Source organism: Bufo gargarizans, chromosome 4 (assembly GCF_014858855.1).
Source record: "Bufo gargarizans isolate SCDJY-AF-19 chromosome 4, ASM1485885v1, whole genome shotgun sequence".
NCBI classification, from domain to species: Eukaryota; Metazoa; Chordata; class Amphibia; order Anura; family Bufonidae; genus Bufo; species Bufo gargarizans.
Genome location: NC_058083.1, coordinates 389,776,908 through 389,798,433, shown reverse-complemented (window position 1 = coordinate 389,798,433; position 21,526 = coordinate 389,776,908). Strand labels below are relative to the sequence as shown.

The window sequence follows — 21,526 nt, the reverse complement described above, 5'->3', positions numbered from 1 at the left end:
AAAAATCCCAGGGCCGAACCGATCTGAGCCGTCTCAACCCGAACTCCAGACTGGGCAGTGAAAGGGAAAACTACAGGTGCGGCTGAAGTTGGGGACTGCCAATCAGGGTTTGCCAGCACCTCTGGGATTCTAGGGGCTCTACGGGCACGTCTTTGCGGTGGCTGCGACGGGGTCACTACTGCACGTGCCACCGTACCAGCTTCAACTGCCCTTCTGGTGCTCGCTACTTCACCAGGTTGTACGGCAGTGCTGGTACTAGGTCCAGGGAGGGCTGGGCTGCTGGTGTATGCCTCACCACGTAATCCGACAGCACCAGCCCCACTCTGCTGCTCTTGAAGCGGATCCTGCGCAACCTGCGGTCTAGCGACACGGGGCCGGGTACGCCTGGTGGTATCAGGGACCTCAGCCTCCTCGTCCGAACTTTGGGTCAGAGAGCCACTGCTTTCTACAGGTTCGTATTCTGACCCGCTGGATTCATCAGATGAGGGTTCCCACTCCTCATCCGACTGGGTCAGAAGCCTGTAGGCCTCTTCAGAGGAATACCCCCTGTTTGACATGTGGGCAACTAAATTTAGGGGTATTCCCTGAGACTACCCAAGAAAAAAAAAAGCAAGCCTGTCTTACAAAGGGGAGGCTAGCGAAGTACCGGAGGCCGCTGCGGTTGATAAAAAATATCAAAACTGATTTTTTTATCGCCGCAGTGCGTGTAAAGTGAATGTGCAGTGATCAAAAAAAATTTTTTTTTTTGTCACTGCGGTGGGGCGGGTGTGGGAGACCGATCAGGCCTGATCGGGCAAACACTGCGTTTTGGGTGGAGGGCGAACTAAAGTGACACTAGTACTATTATAGATCTGACCGTGATCAGTTTTGATCACTTCCAGATACTATAAAAGTACAAATGCTGATTAGCGATACGCTAATCAGCGAATAACGGACTGCGGTGCGGTGGGCTGGGCGCTAACTGATCGCTAACTACCTAACCAAGGGACCTAAACTATACCTAAAACCTAACGGTCAATAACAGTGAAAAAAAAAAAGTGACAGTTTGCACTGATCACTTTTTTCTTTTCACTTGTGATTGACAGGGGTGATCAAAGGGTTAATAGGGGTTCAGGGGGGTGATCAGGGGCTATAGTGTAGTGTTTGGTGTACTCACTGTGAAGCCTGCTCCTCTGCTGGATCCAACCGACGAAAAGAACCAGCAGAGGAGCAGGCAGCCATATAACAGATCATATTTACAAATATGATCTGCTATCTGGCACTTTGATTGGATTTTTTAAAAATCAGCAACCTGCCAGCCACGATCATTGGCTGGCAGGTTGCTGACGAAATACCTCTCGATGAAATGCCGCCGCGAACTGCGCACGCGCGGGCGCATACTCGCGTCTCGCGAGATGACGCGTATATGCGTGACTGTGCGCCAGCCTGCCACCTCCGGAACGCACATGTGCGTTAGGCGGTCCGGAGGTGGTTAATATTGATGATTTTGGCATACAGCTCATGAAAACCCCAAATTCCTATCTAAAAAAATTAGCATATCATGAAAAGGTTCTCTAAACGAGCTATTAACCTAATCATCTGAATCAACTAATTAACTCTAAACACCTGCAAAAGATTCCTGAGGCTTTTAAAAACTCCCAGCCTGGTTTATTACTCAAAACCGCAATCATGGGTAAGACTGCCGACCTGACTGCTGTCCAGAAGGCCATCATTGACACCCTCAAGCAAGAGGGTAAGACACAGAAAGAAATTTCTGAAGGAATAGGCTGTTCCCAGAGTGCTGTATCAAGGCACCTCAGTGGGAAGTCTGTGGGAAGGAAAAAGTGTGGCAGAAAACGCTGCACAACGAGAAGAGGTGACCGGACCCTGAGGAAGATTGCGGAGAAGGACCGATTCCAGACCTTGGGGGACCTGCGGAAGCAGTGGACTGAGTCTGGAGTAGAAACATCCAGGGCCACCGTGTACAGGCGTGTGCAGGGAATGGGCTACAGGTGCCGCATTCCCCAGGTCAAGCCACTTTTGAACCAGAAACAGCGGCAGAAGCGCCTGACCTGGACTACAGAGAAGCAGCACTGGACTGTTGCATGTCATTAGGAAATCAAGGTGCCAGAGTCTGGAGGAAGACTGGGGAGAGGGAAATGCCAAAATGCCTGAAGTCTAGTGTCAAGTACCCACAGTCAGTGATGGTCTGGGGTGCCATGTCAGCTGCTGGTGTTGGTCCACTGTGTTTTATCAAGGGCAGGGTCAATGCAGCTAGCTATCAGGAGATTTTGGAGCACTTCATGCTTCCATCTGCTGAAAAGCTTTATGGAGATGAAGATTTCATTTTTCAGCACGACCTGGCACCTGCTCACAGTGCCAAAACCACTGGTAAATGGTTTACTGACCATGGTATTACTGTGCTCAATTGGCCTGCCAACTCTCCTGACCTGAACCCCATAGAGAATCTGTGGGATATTGGGAAGAGAAAGTTGAGAGACGCAAGACCCAACACTCTGGATGAGCTTAAGGCCGCTATCGAAGCATCCTGGGCCTCCATAACACCTCAGTGGTGCCACAGGCTGATTGCCTCCATGCCACGCCGCATTGAAGCAGTCATTTCTGCAAAAGGATTCCCGACCAAGTATTGAGTGCATAACTGAACATAATTATTTGAAGGTTGACTTTTTTTTGTATTAAAAACACTTTTCTTTTATTGGTCGGATGAAATATGCTAATTTTTTTAGATAGGAAATTTGGGTTTTCATGAGCTGTATGCCAAAATCATCAATATTAAAACAATAAAAGGCTTGAACTACTTCAGTTGGTGTGTAATGAATCTAAAATATATGAAAGTCTAATGTTTATCAGTACATTACAGAAAATAATGAACTTTATCACAATATGCTAATTTTTTTTAGAAGGACCTGTAGATAGCACTACGAGGAGGAGGCCAGACAATACAAAGACACTAGGAACACTGGCTAGTTTATGCTGCACCCAGTTCAACTGGAAATGGTCAGATGTCTGAATGCTTGCTATGTGTTTCATCATACACAGACGCAGGGCTTGTTACAGTGTGATCATCACATGCCTAAAACAGCATAAAGATTCCCATTCAATGACTAGAAGCAGAGATTGTGTAAACGGTAAAGAGTTACATGTCACGACACTGCGATGAGCACGTGTGCGGCATGCGAGCGCTGCATTTTGTAAACAATGCAAACAGCCAGCAGCAGCAGGACGACTGGACAAGCAATGCATTGGAGGAGGGTTGAGTAGACACAATTTTGGTATTTTATACTATTAAAGGGCTTGTCTGAAATGTTTAATAAACTCTGACAACCCCATTAATGAGGCATACCCGAGGACCAGTAAGTTACTCACTTCTCTGGTCTCCAGTGTTTCACTAATACTCAGATTTTTTTTCTTTTGGAATATGCTCACATCATTTAAAAAAAGGGTTTTCTGGGAATTAAGTATCCTCATTATAGGTTTTCACTATCTGTTGGCAGTCTGACTCCCACTGATCAGCATGCCAAGCTCAGGGCTGTACACTGTATAGCGGCTTTGCTTGGTATTGCATCTCTCAATCCCATTCACTTGAATGGGACGGAGTTCCAGAAAGGTCACAGAAAGGGACCGACGTTACATTACCAGTCAGATATTGATGAACTACCCTGAAGATAAGTCAAGATTTAACTGTTTGAAAAACCTTTGAAGGGTTCGACTACGCAGCTTACATGTTTTTGGTCGCGCCAAAGTTTCGCAGTGGGAAGTCACTGTAGTGGGGCTTGCCTAGAAATGAATGGGGTCACAGTGCAACTCACACGTTTGCCTCAACAGCGACCCCAGATGCGCAAAAAATTAAACACTTCTGGCTGCTACACTAAGATCCCACTGCAATCCGACGGGTGGAGTGTGACTAAGATCGCAGTGTAGCCAAATCCTAAGGGATACGGAGTCATTGAAGAAAATGCAGGGAACCGTGATATGGCACACCTATCCATCCTCCATTTAAAATTGAACATGAGTTGCTGGGCACGTACAAGATTAGTTTTTTTTGTAATTGTTGTGTTATATTTATTCTTTAGTCTTTGAAACTAAACTCAAATGGAGATTTGCAAGTCATGTAAACCACAAAGGAATAGGGATCTTGAGAAATGCATTTCACAACAAACCTAAAAGAGGTATTCCGGTTTTAATGATTACATTTATTTACTTAGCAATTTGGATGATGAGCAATTTTCTAATATACATCTATTTAAATTTTGCTTGCAGACTTTTATTTATATCCATACAGTAGCCTCTCCCTAAAGAAAAAAATGGTATGGCCCATTTTAGACCTGCAATATGCAGCCATAGAGAGATGATAGGACTTAAAACTGTGTCAGGCATGTGACTAAACATGTGACCCTCACAAGTATCATGTGACCTGGCTTTTAGTTAACTGCCCAGTATCTAACATGTGAATAGTAGCATATTAGGGAGCAGAATATATTTAGTATTACAACCTGCAGCAGCACCTCAACAACATGTGTCAGTGTCTATGTAGCAGCAGATCTGTGTCTTGTGTTTTTTTCACATTAAACTGTATTAATGACATGACATCACCTAGATACAGGCAGCCATTTTTTAAACATCACAGCCATGTACATACACACAGTAATGTAGTTAAAGTAATACCCATTATAAAAATCAGGATTCCACCACTAGTCCTATTTACTGATCACATGCATGTGTCCTGTGTGCTGACCCAGCACATGTATATTATGTAACACTGCTGCTTAATAAATGTCACAGATTATATGATGTAAAGAGTGTCACATGACAGGTGCCATGTTTCAGTTGGGCCATGGATACATTACATAACTGATGCATGGGCTATGCCATTCTACTGCACATAGGGGTCAAATGCCTGATATAAGAAAGGTATGTAAGCAGCAGAATATTAAATACATGTATATTTGAAAATGTTTTGATTTCCTATTATATAAACAAAACAAAAAATTACAAACTAGAATACTCTTTAAAGGGCCACTAGACTTACATACAAAATTTTAATTACATTCATATGTATGTTACATGTGCCAGTCTGTATTGAAATAACTGGACAAAATTATGCCAAGTCCCTGAAACTTATATGTATTTGTGAAGGCTACTGGTTCCATGGGAAAAACTATGCAAATTAACTCATGTCACTCAAACAGAGACTCATCTGTAGACAGATGTTCAGTGGTTCTTGCCACTTGTCAGTACAGAGCAGGGTACTAGATGAGATTCCTTAGAAGCGGTCCAGGGGTACTGAAAACCCAGCAGGTGTATGGAGACTTATTCACAGGAAATTCTCCATGGGAAAAAGTATGCAAATGTGCTCACGTCAGAAGTCCTCCAAAAGGAAAAGAGTATCTGTACAGAACTGTTTTGGGCTTCTTGCTCCTCATCACAAGAACCCCTAACAAGCTGTCTACAGATGAGTCCCTCTTCCTTTTGGAGGCATCTCTAGCTTGGCTGATGTTTCTCCCATTGAGCATTTCTTGTGAATAAGTCTACATAGACTCGCTGGGTCTCTTCGATGGAAGCCAGTACTACCTGAGCTGCTTCTAAGGAATCTCACCTAGCCAACCAACCCTACTGTGTACTACAAGGGGTAAAAATGTTAACAAAACAGATGGGTCCCTCTTCTTTTTGGAGGAGTTTCTGGTGTGTCTGACATGAACTAATTTGAAGGCTACAAAAAATGTTGGCAAAAATACCATGTATCATTAAACATGCGCTCACATCTCCCATGAAGTCCAACTAAACAATGACAGAGTGAACATCTTTACTAATAACGCAACATTGTAGAAAATATAGAGCAGAAAACGACAGTACAAAATGTTCCCTCGTTTATGTCCTATCTACCTGGACTGCTTTTCTCAATGTTGCTAGAATTATACACCATAAACTTTTAGAAACCAGATGACTGTGCAGCTGACAGTCACATACAATGTGAAGATATACCATTCCTCTAAAGTCCTGAAAATGTTGATTTGCTCTCACATTACTTAAGTCAATGTGCATCCAGGTGACAGCTTTCATCGAGCAATGACACCGTAATTCAATCCATGCAAGTATGCAGAGGGCTGTCAAAGGTCCATCTCTGGGAGCCTGTGGTGGTGATGATGCATGCAGAATGCAGTCAAAGTGAGTTGCAAGTCTGTGGTTTTAAGAAGGACATTTTCAGAGAGCGGATACCGATGTGGTGCATGGTAGAGTCAGCCTGCTGGAGGATCCTCCGCTAAACTTCTGAATGCCTTGTCCAGCTTGGGGGGGAAAAGAAAGTCTTGTCCGTTGAGATGCAGCGTGCAAGTATATCGATTGAGAATACATTCCTTCCCTCAGCATACGTGAGAGGAGAAAACGGGGAATGAGCTGTTCAGAGAAACGGTACTGCAGGCAGGTCTGCGTGTGGGGGCTTCTCTTGGTATCTGAAAGGTTCACCACAGAGACCGCTACTAAACCACACCCTACAGGGCAGCTACCCTGGACCTTAACCAGATTGAAACCATACATTTACCCACATATGAAGCCAAAATTCTGAAGCTCCTACCTCGTCTGTTCAAGTAGGGTTTGCTGTAATCCCAGCTATCATTGTCGTTCCGAATAACATTGAGGCGCGTGGGCTGTGTACAATGAAACAAGTAGTTAATGTCACCGCAGCTGCGGAAACGGAAAGGATGTAGACGGAGTAAACATGGCTTACCCTGGCATATTCTATCTTTAGTGTGCAGCATCCAGCATAAATGTCTGCTCCGTTCAGTGCAGCTTTGGCCTTCTGGGCACTAAGCACAGTCTCAAACGTGCAGTGGCGTTAAGGAACATGGATGCAGATAAAAGCATAATCTTACAATAAACGGCAAGCTACAATTCATGAGCACGGCAAACTGCAATGTAATCAATCCTCACTAATTTGAAGGGAGAGTAAAAGTAGACAATCTGAGAACGCATCAACTTTATCACAGGGGCTGATGCTGGATGATAAATCTGGTGTCTCTCTATACTGTCTAGTCGGGTTTATACCACATATTGGCGGTCATTTATTATCCCCTTCAGGACCCTGCCATTTTTCACCTTTAGGACCAGTCCATTTTTTGCAAATCTGTCACTTTATGTGGTAATAACTTTAAAACGCTTTTACTTATCCAGGCCATTCTGAGACTGTTTTCTCGTCACATATTGTTCTTCATGAAAGTGGTAAAATAGAGTCAAAATATTTCATTTTTATTCATGAAAAAAAAATACAAAATTTACAAAAAAAATACAAAATTTGTAAATTTCCAAACCTTAATTTCTCTACTTTTATAATAGATAGTAATATGTCCAACAATAGTTATTACTTTACATTCCCCATATGTCTACTTTATGTTTGGATCATTTTGAAAATTAAATTATTTTTTTGGGGACGTTAGAAGGCTTAGAAGTTTTGAAGCAAATCTTAAAATTTTTTAGAAAATTTCCAAAACCCAATTTTTTAAGGACCAGTTCAGTTATGAAGTCAATTTCTGGGGCTTACATATTAGAAATCACCCAGAAATGGCCCCATATTAGAAACTACACCCCTCAAGGTATTCAAAACTGATTTTACAAACTTTGTTAACCCTTTAGGTGCCCCACGAGAATTAAAGGAAAATGGGCATGAAATGTCACATTTTTTTTTAGCAGATTTTAAATTTTAATCTATTACCCTGAATCTGAAATTTACATAAACACCCCATATGTGCTCAAAAACTGATGTATGGGCGCACAGCAGGCTTCAGAGTGGAAGGAGCATCATATGGCTTTTGGAGAACGGATTTAGCTGGAATGGTAATTGGGAGCTATGTCGCATATGAAGACACCTTGAGGTGGCCCCTACAATGGAAACATCCAAAAGTGACCCCATTTTGAAAACTACATCTCTCAAGGAATCTTTCAAGGTGTGTAGCGAACACTTTGACCTCAAAGTTGTTTCTTAGAATTAGGAAACACTTGGCAGTGAAAATGAAAAATTGCATGTATGGGCGCACAGAAGGGCTCTAGAGTCAAATAGCAAAATATGGATTTTGCCGACCTGAATTGGCAGACATTGATTTTAGCTGCCATGTCGCATTTAAAAGATTGCTGAGGTCCCCAGAAATTAAAACCCCCAAAAAGTGACCCATTTTGGAAAGAGCACCTCCGTACGAACATTTTAAGTGGTGGAAAGGGCACTTTTGACCTAACAGGTGTTTCACAGAAATGAATATGCAGTGGTTGATGAAAAGTGGATCTCTAGGCTGTGCGTACTAAATCAGAGATATAAGGTGGTAAAACTATCATCATGGATGAAATTAAATTAATACTCCATGGATGAGTGGTAAATTTTAAAACACTCCTGCATGCACAGGCCAGGTTTTGCAGTAGTAAATGGTGTCTTTCCTTATCCCCCTTTTGGAACACATCCTGCATCTTTTTTTGGGTCCTTCCCTTCCTTGCTGTCTGGGGGACTTGACCTGGAAAATGTTGCCCTGGTACAACACGGCCACCATGACTTCTTGAAGTACTGGGACCCTCCCCGGCCTGGCTTTAGGGCCTTGATAACCACCTCTTAGAACTGAAGGAAAATTCCTGTGTGGCCTGCAGATTGAAATAGGACGTATGTATTGCACATTGCCATCTGTACAATGTGTACGTCCAGCTTTTTGTACCACACTTTAATTTTTTCGTGTGGCACTGTAGGGCTTCAGAAGTTGATCTGAAAGATCCACCCCTCCCATGTGCCTGTTGTAGTCCAGGATACAAACTAGTTTGGGGGTAGTGGTTGTGGTACCTCGTAAAGGAGCAGGGGAGCTAGTGTTAGTGTGAATGGTGGACAGTACAAGGACGTCCCTCTTGTCCTTGTACTAAACCACCAGCATGTTCTCATGGAGGAGAGCCCTACTTTCACCCATTCTCAGTGGTTGCCCTACCATGGATCTAGGGAGGCCTCTCTGATTTTTGCGCACTGGGCCGCAAGGCACAGTACCTCTGGCAGTTAGGGACATGAATAGGGGTATGCTAGTATAATAGTTATCCACATAGAGGTGGCAACCCTTATCCAGCAGTAGATGCAGTAAGTCCCACACAATCTTCCCACAAACTCCTAGGATGGGGGGGGCATTCTAGGTTCTATCCGGGAATCTTTTCCTTCGTAAATGCGGAACTTGTGGGTGTACCCAGAGCTATTCTCACAAAGTTTGTATATCTTTATGCCATACCTTGCCCGTTTGCTAGGCAGGTACTGGTGGAATCTAATCCTCCCTTTGAAAAGTAATAGGGACTCATCTACACAGATATTTTTATCTGGGTTGTGCACCTCAGCAAACCTGGTGCACCTCAAAAAGTGGTCAATGGCAGGCCTAATCTTGAACAGACGGTCAAATGTCGGGTCGTTTTGGGGTGGGCACTGTGCATTGTCGTTGTAGTATAGGAATTTCCAAATTGACTCAAATCGTTTCCGGGTTATGGTGTGACTGTAAATTGAAGTCTAGTAGAAAATGACCGAACTCCAATATTGTCTAATGTTTGGCTTCTTTACAACGCCCATATGCAGCACGAGTCCCCAAAACTTCAGCATCTCTGATGCACTTACTTGGGTCCAACTTAGCGGTTTAGCATATGCCGATGTAGGGTTCTGATGAATGAATTGTTGGGCGTATAAATTGGCTTGGGCGAACATTACATTTACAAATGTAAAATTAAAAAAAAAAATCTAGTTCAGTGAAGCCTGCACAGTTTATCTGTATTCCGGAGCTGCCCCCAAAATCCGGAATTTGGGGCTGATAATTGTCAGGGGGTGGGGTCCATAAGGGTTCACTCTGCTACCCTGGGGCGCCTTCTAGAGGGTCCCTCATCTGCGGATGATGATGATGATGATGATGAGGGGGTAGAGGAGTAGAGGAAAGTGGCATCCTCTTCTCCCTCACTGGCAGACTCAGTATCGGAGGCAAGCATGGCGTATGCCTCTTCAGCTGAGTATACTCGTTAGGATGGACGGGCCATTTTTTTTTTTTATAGGGGTGTGACGTGTTAAATGTGTAAACCTCTATTTAGTGTGAAGGGTGTGTATGTTGTGTTTTTACACGTGAAGGGGCTTGTAATAAATTAGAAATTCAATTTAGAAGAAAAAAATTAATAAAAGGAGGGGAAAAAATTTTAAAAAAAACTTTTCTGCACAAAAAAAAAAATTGCAGTGCAAACTAACTACCACTAACTGCAGGTCATTTTTCACACAAAAAAAAGTAAAACAAAATAAAAAAAATGTGCAGATGTAAATGAGCACACTACTGATCTGTGTTCTGCAACATGCACGCACACAGATGGTGCGTTCGTGAAAAATTCTAAACTGACACTAACGTAAATATATATATATATCTTTATCTCTATATCTATCTCTCTATATAAATATATATGTAAAATGCAAGTCTTTTTTTTTTACACAAAAAAATGTGAAAATAAATAAAAATGTGCAGATGTAAATGAGCACACTACTGATCTGTGTTGTGACTATTTTTTCGATTCAAATAGTCGCAAGTCTCTTAACCCCTTACGGACCTGCGCCGTACACGTTTTATATATATATAAAATGCAAGTCTTTTTTTACACAAAAAAAATGTGGAAAAAATAAATAAAAATGTGCAGATGTAAATGAGCACACTATTGATCTGTGCTCTGCAGCAGGCATGCACACAGATCGTGCGAGCATGCAAAAACTGTAGTATAAAAATTCATTGCAGTGTTAAAAAAAATTGAACACTGGCTAAAAATGTAATATATATATATATATATATATATATATTTATTATGTATTTATATAAAGTCCTAACTACAATTTCTTCTTTTTGAACCCAAAAAATTGAAAAATTGGCAAAAAAATAATAATCAACACAAATGTAAATAAAAAAAAATGCAAAAAATAATCCCCAGAAGCTGATTAGGCAGATATGCACTGAACAGCTGTTGGTGGTCACAACTCACATGCAGAAAAAGTGGTGCAGAGCTGGAAAATTGTAAAAGAAAAAAAAAAGAAAACGACCAAAAAAAGCGCACGGACCAAATGGCGTCCGTAAAAAAAAAGGACGGGTGGGGGCTGGGGGTGAGAAAGGGGACAGGGACGGAGGGTGGTTTAGGGATCTGGAACAGCTGCAAATGAAGAAAAATCAATGCAGCAATTCCAGATGTTCTTCTTTTCTTCTTTCTTCAGGAAAAGTTTAAATCACAGTGGTGGTGCACCAAAAGTCCCAGCAAGCCAACAAGCAGCACAGAACCTCTCTGCATGCAGTCACCAGGTAGAATGGCTGCATGCAGGGAGGTTCAGCCCTTTCCTGTGCAGCTATAGCGTTGCCATTGGCTGGAGCGTTGTTCCAGCCAATCGCAGTGCTGGCAGGAGATGCCAAACACTGGTGTCCCCTGCCTCTCCTCAGAGTTGACCGGTTCAGCACCGGTCACCTCCCCCTTACCGCCCCCTCCTCGCAGCTTCATACTGCTTCCGGAGATGTGATTTGCCGAACTTCATTGACTGGCCAATCGCAGCGCTTGGAGCTGCAGGGGGGCCTGAAAGACACCATGCTGCCCTTACCCGGCATGGATGCCTGCCGGTAAGAGCAGCCATGGTGCCCAGATTCCCCCGCGATCCTGCCCTAGCACACGGCAGACCTTGCACCGTACGTGTACGGCGCAGGTCCGTAAGGGGTTAAGAGACTTGCGACTATTTGAATCGAAAAAATAGTCACAAGTTCCTTTTTTTTAATCAGCTGCACAGTAATATCTAGTCACACGGCTGGTTTTACACCATGTTTGGCAGTTTGGTGGGACGGGGGTGGAGCAGGGGCATGGTAGTCGCGGCCCTGGCAAATTTACTAACATTACACCCAGAAACAGGGGCTGGAGCAGTTTCTCTCTCCAAGAAATTTTCGTTCACTAAAGGATGTTTGACCGCTTATCCCTTCAAACAGGTTACAGGCAGCCTAAGAGAAAAGCTGAGATGATGTGCGTTATTAGCATTAGTGAACAGTATGAAAATACCGTAATATATCCAACCAAACTCCCTATGTATCTGCTGTCACATATTAATGTCCTTTTTTCCTTCCATATATTTCAGAGAGTGTGTTTAAATGTAGCGCTGGAAGTAATGCAACATTTAGGGGGACATTTTTACAGCTATAATTTAGTAGTCGAGGCGATACACTGAACATCAAACTTAATTAACCTTCAAACAAATATGTTTTTTCACAATTACATTTAGTGGCTCCAGCATGACATAATTTATGCCAACCATTTCAAAGCAACTGGTTATAAAGTAGTAATATCCAACCCTGTCCCAAAGGGCTACCTACTGTATGTCCCTTGTGTGCTTGCTCTGTAACCTGGGCCCCAGGGGAACACAGGTTAATGATCAGGCAGGAGCCTTACCTGTGACAACAAGTCTGTTCTCATCTGTGATCTGGGGGCACTTTGGTATCTTGATGGTAGGTTATATATGTATACAGTGGCAGTGCTCCAGACTAAAAAAAATACCTAGTAGCCATTGGCTCCCGAACTGAAAAATTTAGTCGCCAAATCGAAACCAAATCAAAATTTTGGTATCGTGACAACGCTACGCCGATCAGATCGGCATAGGGTTGCTTTGGTACCAAAATTTTGATTCGCTTTCGTCACCATAAAAAAGTATTGCGATACTCAATACCGCGCAAAAAAAAAAAAAAAAAAAAAAAAAAAAACACACACAAAAAAAAGCTGCGTGCATTTCGCATTTTATGAAACATTCGGCCCATAATAGACAAGGTGACAAAAAAATGGCGAATGCTCACCGCATAGGAGATATTTTTTTATAATTTAATAGTTTGAACAGCGCTATGTAATATGTTTATTTATTTATTGTTTATATATTTTGCATGTAAAATTAGGAAAGGGGGGGATTCAAACTTAATATTTTAGGGTACTTTCACACTAGCGTTTTTCTTTTCCGGCATAGAGTTCCGTCACAGGGGCTCTATACCAGAAAAGAACTGATCAGGCATATCCCCATGCATTCTGAATGGAGAGTAATCCGTCCAGGATGCATCAGGATGTCTTCAGTTCAGTCTACGCAGCATGCTACGGTTTTATCTCCGGCGAAAAAAACGGAAGATTTGCCTGAATGCCGGAATGCACCCGCACTAAATCCGGACCCATTCACTTCTATGGGGCTGTGCACATGAGCGGTGATTTTCACACATCAATTGTGCGTTGTGAAAATCGCAGCATGCTCTATGTTGTGCGTTTTTCACGCAACGCAGGCCCCATAGAAGCTAATGGGGCTGCGTGAAAATCGCAAGCATCCGCAAGCAAGTGCGGATGCGTGTGCGATTTTCACTCATGGTTGCTAGGTGACAGTCTATTCACTGTATTATTTTCCCTTATAACACGGTTCTAAGGGAAAATAATAGCATTCTTTAATACAGAATGCATAGTAGAAGGTCAATATAATAAACATTGGTGGCGCAGTGCGCCCCCCCATCACCCCAGTATGATAAACATTGGTGGCGCAGTGTGCTGCCCCAATATAAGAAACATTGGTGGCGCAGTGCGCACCCCGCCCCCCCAACACCCCAGTATAATAAACATTGGGGGGCGCAGTGCGCCCCCCCCCAATATAATAAACATTGGTGGCGTAGTGCGCCCCCCCCAACACCCCAGTATGATAAACATTGGTGGCGCAGTGTGCCCCCCCTCAATATAATAAACATTGGTGGCGCAGTGCGCAACCCTCCCCCTCCAACTCCCCAGTATAATAAACATTGCGGGGCGCAGTGTGCCCCCCCTCAATATAATAAACATTGGTGGCGCAGTGTGCACCCCCCCCCCCCCCAACACCCCAGTATAATAAACATTCATTGGTGGCACAGTGTGCCCCCCTCAATATAATAAACATTGGTGGCGCAGTGCACCCCCTCCCCCCCTCAATATAATGAACATTGGTGGCGCAGTGGGCAGTGCCAATGAGGGTTAAAAAATAAAACAAAACATTAACTCACCTCCTCCAACTGATCGTCTCCTGTTCTTTCTTCAGGACCATGTGATGAGCTCAGTGACGCCACCACAGGTCCTGAAGAAAGAACAGGAGACCGGCAGCTACGCGATCAACTGGAGGAGGTGAGTTAATTTTTTAAAATTATTTTTTAACCCTCATTGGCACTTCCCACTGAGCCACCAATGTTTCTTATACTGGGGTGTTGGGGGGAGGGCGCACTGTGCCACCAATGTTTCTTATACTGGGTGTTGGGGGGGGGCACACTGTGCCACCAATGTTTCTTATACTGGGGTGTTGGGGGGGCACACTGTGCCACCAATGTTTCTTATACTGGGGTGTTGGGGGGCGGCACACTGTACAGGGAGTCTAAGAAAGAATCAAATGAGTCACTAAGTCGGATCTTTAGATTCTTTTCACCTGTGACTCATTCGATTCTTTCTTAGACTCCCTCCTGTACTGTGTGTGACTCAGACTCAGAGCTGCTAGTGCTTGCCTTGCCTCAGCTCTGATTGGTTGGTGGGCAGGGAGGGGCGGGGCTGGCAGAAGCAGCTTCCACTCTAGGATTAGATTACACTCCTCCCGAGCCCCTCCCCTCCCTGCTGCCAGCGGCTCTGCTATTGTGTGCTGTGACGGAGCTGACTCAGACTGAGGAGAACATCGGTGGCGGCGGGGCAGAGAACTATCAGCTCCTGTGCCCGTCGCTGTTCAACTGCAGAGCTGCCGCGGAGGGTCTAGTCGCAAATGGCGACAAGACTAAAAAGTCTTGTCGCCATTTGTAAATTCTAAGTCGCATTGGCGACCATTTTGGTCGCCATCTGGAGCCCTGAGTGGGATGCGAAAGTGTGGGCAACCTTGTTAATCGTCATGATTTTCCTGTATAAATCGTTGGTTGTTACGATAAAAAATGTCAGTTAAATATATCATATAGGAGATACACACAGTGATATTTGAGAAGTGAAATGAAGTTTATTGGATTTACAGAAAGTGTGCTATAATTGTTTAAACAAAATTAGGCAGGTGCATACATTTGGGCACTGTTGTCATTTTATTGATTCCAAAACCTTTAGAACTAATTATTGGGACTCAAATTGGCTTGTTAAGCTCAGTGACCCCTGACCTACATACACAGGTGAATCCAATTATGAGAAAGAGTATTTAAGGGGGTCAATTGTAAGTTTCCCAACTCTTTTACTTTTCTCTGAAGAGTAGCAACATGGGGGTCTCAAAACAACTCTCAAATGACCTGAAGACAAAGATTGTTCACCATCATGGTTTAGGGGAAGGATACAGAAAGCTGTCTCAGAGATTTCAGCTGTCTGTTTCCACAGTTAGGAACATATTGAGGAAATGGAAGACCGCAGGCTCAGTTCAAGTTAAGGCTCGAAGTGGCAGACCAAGAAAAATCTCAGACAGAAGCGACGAATGGTGAGAACAGTCAGAGTCAACCCACAAACCAGCACCAAAGACCTACAACATCATCTTGCTGCAGATGGAGTCACTGTGCATCGTTCAACTATTCGGCGCACTTTACACAAGGAGATGCTGTATGCGAGAGTGATGCAGAGGAAGCCTTTTCTCCGCCCACAGCACAAAAAGTGCCGCTTGAGGTGGGCTAAAGCGCATTTGGACAAGCCAGCTTCATTTTGGAATAAGGTGCTGTGGACTGATGAAACTAAAATTGAGATATTTGGCCATAACAAGGGGCGTTATGCATGGAGGAAAAAGAACACAGCATTCCAAGAAAAACACCTGCTACCTACAGTAAAATATGGTGGTGGTTCCATCATGCTGTGGGGCTGTGTGGCCAGTGCAGGGACTGGGAATCTTGTCAAAGTTGAGGGACGCATGGATTCCACTCAGTATCAGCAGATTCTGGAGACCAATGTCCAGGAATCAGTGACAAAGCTGAAGTTGCGCCGGGGCTGGATCTTTCAACAAGACAACGACCCTAAACACTGCTCAAAATCCACTAAGGCATTTATGCAGAGGAACAAGTACAACGTTCTGGAATGGCCATCTCAGTCCCCAGACCTGAATATAATTGAAAATCTGTGGTGTGACTTAAAGAGAGCTGTCCATGCTCGGAAGCCATCAAACCTGAATGAACTAAGGATGTTTTGTAAAGAGGAATGGTCCAAAATACCTTCAACCAGAATCCAGACTCTCATTGGAACCTACAGGAAGCGTTTAGAGGCTGTAATTTCTGCAAAAGGAGGATCTACTAAATATTGATTTCATTTCTTTTTTGTGGTGGCCAAATTTATACACCTGCCTAATTTTGTTTAAACAATTATATCACACTTTCTGTAAATCCAATAAACTTCATTTCACTTCTCAAATATCACTGTGTGTGTCTCCTATATGGTATATTTAACTGACATTTTTTATCGTAACAACCAACGATTTATACAGGAAAATCATGACGATTAACAAGGTTGCCCAAACTTTTGCATCCCACTGTATATACTGTACATATGGGCTTGTAATATCTGTGACTTGTGTCCTCCTCATAGATATTTTTCAAAAAACAAGAACATATCCAGGGGTGGACTAGGAACTTAAAGTGGCTCTGGAAAAAATACTAAAAGTGGCCCCTTTTTGTAGTCGGGTCCAAATTGATAGAAGGCAGGGCCAGTAATACCATATTGGGGCACATTATACCACCCCAACAGAGCCAAATACCACAGTCCATCAGAAAATACTGCCAGCAGCACAAAATACATCCCCAAAAACTTCCACTGGCTGGCCGTGAGGAGGGCCCTTGTGGCCCCCTGGGCATCGGAACACTGGGAAATTTCCCTGTAAGGTCTATGGCCAATCCGCCCCTGAACACATCTCACAACTAGTTTTATAAAAAAAAAAGTTGTATTCTCTTTTGATAGGGCTTTTGTAGTTAAAAAGAGACCACAAATTATGCTGTGTATGCAGGTCATATGTGAATGTAGACCTACCCTTTGTCACATGGGTACATCCGAGGCCCCCATTAAATTTTAGGCCATAAAGGATTGACAACAACTTCTATAAAGGATATTCCACCATGGCTTGAATTCCATTTCTCTTAAAAATGACTATGCGTTCCACTTTTCCTACAGGGTTGCAGACAGAATAAAGGACATCCTATGGAAGAAAAAGATTAAAAATTGTATAAAATGTTTTATATATATTTATTTATTTGCTGCTCAGATCTAAGCCTGGAGGTCTGCTGGCGTGTGATTATTTTACAGCCACTGTTTTGTAGTTGGCACAATGTTAATTCTGCGTGTGTCTTATTGCTATACTGACACTACTATTTGGACAACCCTCCTACTATAGGCACTGTGTAGGACAAATCAGGCGTGTTAAGTGTGATACATGATCTGGACACTCAGATAACACAATTTTGTCTTGAGATTTGGTTTAAAGGTCCGGCTACATGGCGACATTTGTTGCATAATGCATTTCAATGGTGTCGCAATGCGACATGCTACATGATTTGACAGTCGCAAAAATCCACCTAAGTCAGATTTCTCTGCAACTGTCGCAACATATCGCAACACCTTTGAAATACCGTACCGTATAATCACGTTGCCATGCAGCCGGACCCTAAATGTGTCGCAAGTGTAATAAAGGGTGGGCCATTATCTAAAAAAATCTAATGCAGTTTCATCATTAAAAGGGTTGTCCAGTTTCAGGACGAAACTTTTATCAAGCTTGTGTTTTTTTAGACTGCGATTAGACTGGAATAGTGGATTCGCCTGTCAGGATTTTGCTGGATATTTAAAAGCTGCACAGCAGGTGATGAATCAGGCGAGGCGCCTTTGTATTAGGCATCATGCACACGACCGTTGTTTGGGTCCACATCTGAGCCGCATCTGAACCAATTCACTTCAATGGGGCCGCAAAAGATGCACACAGAACTCTGTGTGCTGTTCACATTCGTTGCTCCGTTCGTGGCCCAGCAAAAAAATAAAAAATAAATAGAACATGTCCTATACTTGTCCGTTTTGTGGACAAGAATAGACATTTCTATAATGGGTGGCCTGTTCCGTTCTGCAAATTGTGGTATGCACACGGCCGGCATCCGTGTTTTTCAGATCCACAATTTGTGGACCACAAAACACAGCACGGTCGTGTGCATGTAGCCTTGGCCAGGTCTATGGTGGTTGAATTTCAATTAGAAGGGTCTAATTAACATAATTACCCAAAATTCGGTCGTCTACACGAGATTGTGACTTTTAATGCAAAAATAGTCGCACTTCACCATTCAAAACAGACGAATAAAAATAAGCCTGCAGTGGAGTAAAGATTAGATTGCACACATTTCAGTCATAACAAAAGGCGCACCTACATAAATAGATTGAAAAAAGTCGCAAAAATTAGACAACTGCAGAATTAGTCTAAATCTTCAAAATTGCCAAACGAGGTGCAAATGCCTCCAAAACAGGAGAACGCTCTGTAGTAAATGTGCCAAAAAAAAAAAATAGCCTGACTAAAACAACATTTTAAAAGTGCCCCTTTATGTAATGGATCATAACTTACCTGGCAGATCCCACCCTGACATTTTGGTTCTCCAGACCAGATTCTGTTTCCCTGGCTGCAGCGGTAAAATACATGACCACTGCAACCAATCAATGGCTTCAGAGGTTAGTGATTGGCTGCAGCAGTCACATACTGACGACTTGACATCACTGCTGCAGCCTGAAAAACTGATCCCAGCTGGGAGAACCACAGCAGCTGCGCCAGATCTGCCAGGTAAGTAATGATCACTTCTTTATTGCAGGGGGATGTTCTGTGTCATCCCCCTAGCCCTTTACGAGAGCAAACATTCATATCAACGGTCAAACTTGGTAAATGGCTCATTTGTAGGGTGATGCAGTTGTTTATATGGCACATAAAACCAGGTGTAAACAGGGGCGTGCTGCTGACAAACAATGAAACTTGTATGGGGATGAACGACCGTAGAAACTATTGTTTATCATCATACAAAGGGGATTGTTGATTGATGACTGCTGAATGTAAATGCAGCCGATGAGTGGAAATGATCAGGAATGACTTCCTGTTCATTGCCCTTTGTATCAGCCCATGTAAACTGTCCCTATGACTGTGAAATGGCAGCGAGCCCATAGTGCATTTGATTTCCCAGAAAGCGGTTAGTGCACCCCACCTGTTTGATGGTATAATACAGGGATGAGCAACCTCCGGCACTCCAGCTGTTCAGAAACTACAACTCCCAGAATGCTTCATTCACCCCTACGGGGGTTAGCAGAGCAGCTGAGCATGTTTGCCGAAGGTTGCCGATTGATCCCTGGTACTGTATAGCACATGTACTTCTCAGACTCACCACTGTAATTGGATAGAGGGGATTCTGGATGGAAAGAAGAAGGACTTTGTTGCCACCAGATGGGTCTTCAGTATTTGCTGGTCTGGTAATCCGTTTGCTTGTGGAGTAGTTGAAAAATGCCTGTTGTCCTGCGATGTAGACTGGTTCTTTGCTAGCAAAAGTCACGCATTTCTTTGAAAATTCAGTATCCTCAAATTCAACCAGAGCTTGGCGCTTAAAGGGCATCATCATCACATAACTAAACAAGGCAAAAAAATAAAATAAAACATTAATACGATTATTAAGAATCTTTGGTTTAGTTTTTATACTGGATCATTTGTTCCATTATGGTTGCTAACTTGGACTGACTTTCTACATATTCCATATTTATGCCACCCAACACACTGCCATTCTCTATTACAATTAGGCGACTTGCACAGGAAAATGGGCATTAAAAACGGACACATACATTTTTTTCATGGCCAATTTTCAACCATGTGTGCATCCATTTTCTGTCAGTCTGTCTGTTTTTAATAGCCGATTTGCATGGCCATTTAAAAAAAAAAAAATCCCAACCTCTACAGTGCTCTCAGTATACATAATGTCCCCCATAGTGGTCCTAGCATTAATAATGTCCCCCATAGTGGCCCTCAGCAGGAATACTGTCCCCCATAGTGACCCCCAGCAGTAATAATGTCCCGCATGATGGCCCCTAATATCTCCCATAGTGGTCCTCAGGTGTCATGTTGCTTTTCAGCAAAAAAATAAATCACTCACCTCATCCACTTGCACGCACAGAGGAAGTCGCTCCTCTCTTGATTGTGAAGGACCTGCGTTAAGTATGATGATGTCACCACGTGCTCCCAGCATGATTGCATGGTGACGTCATTACACTGAGCACAGGTCCTTAGGCAGGTTCTTCACAATAAAGAGAGGAGCAGCTACCTCGGTGCGTACAAGCGATTGAGGTGATTTTTTATTTTTAATCCCTTAAAGGCCACGTTGCACTAGGACGTCCTGTTTTTTGATGGCCTCTATTCACTGGACTTTAAAAAAAAAATGTCATGTGAATAGTCCCATTGATTGCAATGGTTCTGAAAACAGCTGTGGCAAATTTTTCACTGTTGTGTGCATGTAGCCTTAAAAAGGTATTCCAGTAAAGTAACTTAATTTTTGAAAAACTGCATTAAGGCTGCGAGCTGTGACCCAATGAGAACCCATACATATACATATAACCAGAGCTTTAATTTACCTTCCAATCCATTTGTCCAGCTCCTGTGTGAGCCTGCAACACACTGAGTATCATGGCGCCTGATCTTCCCTCACAAAACTACAATCCCCACAATCCCTAGCTTTCCTGCTGTGAGTGTTGGTGTTTACTGATTGGCTGCCTGATATACAGTCCGGTCACGCCCCCTTTTCTCAGCAATGAGCAGCACACTGACAAGACATTTACGGGAGAATTCATAGCAACACACTGAGCATGCTCGACCTAACAAAGGCTCAGAACTACAGGTCGATGCCATGGTCATTTATGAGGAAGCACAGCGGGTAGCAGAGGAAGAAAACTAATGAGCGGTAAATATGTGATACTTACATTATATTGGGTAATTATTGATGATAAATTAGTCTAAAACATAAGTTATATTTATGGTAACTGGAATACCCCTTTATTATTTATTACAATATTGTTGAAGCTTGCACTGCAGTTCTACAGTGGATCTGCTAGGAGAAGGCTTCATGCTGCAATGCACTTTGATACTTATTCACACCCTGCTGCACTGGGGAGATGGTTAGATCTTGGCCACATGACCAAACTGCGGATGGATGGGGGGGGGTAAAACAAGGGTAAAGCAAAAGGAAAAATTATTTACATAACGGTGGGGGTATTAGAAGATTAAAGAAAACACATGGGGGCAAATTTATCATAGACCTGGTTTTACGCTGGTCCATGATATGCCCTGCCGGAGGCTCTCCATCTCATTTACAACGAGGCTTGTCGTCATAAATTAGGTGCGACCCCAGCAGTCCATGCGCCTAAAACGAAATCTATGTCAGCCCCCAGTTGAAGTACGTAGATTTCAGTCATCTTTTACGCCAGTTATCCAATGTAAAAGATGAATGTGCTAAAAGTTCTTGAAACGCCTCCCTTTTTGGGAAAGCGGCGAGGGTGGCGGCAAAGTGCCAATTGCAAGGAA

At 43.2% G+C, this 21,526-nt stretch overlaps 1 protein-coding gene across 2 annotated transcripts in view; it reads right to left on the bottom strand.

The window, feature by feature from the left end:
• Positions 1 to 21,526, bottom strand: part of HNRNPLL (heterogeneous nuclear ribonucleoprotein L like) — a 94,269-nt gene that overhangs the window by 37,417 nt on the left and 35,326 nt on the right. For both annotated transcript variants that reach the window (XM_044291343.1, XM_044291344.1), the window contains exons 3-6: positions 19,350 to 19,587; positions 17,061 to 17,146; positions 6,725 to 6,821; positions 6,572 to 6,644 (exon numbers count right to left, since the gene is read on the bottom strand). In XM_044291343.1, coding sequence (XP_044147278.1) covers positions 6,572 to 6,644; positions 6,725 to 6,821; positions 17,061 to 17,146; positions 19,350 to 19,587 — 494 coding nt within the window. The remainder of the gene's footprint in view (positions 1 to 6,571; positions 6,645 to 6,724; positions 6,822 to 17,060; positions 17,147 to 19,349; positions 19,588 to 21,526) is intronic.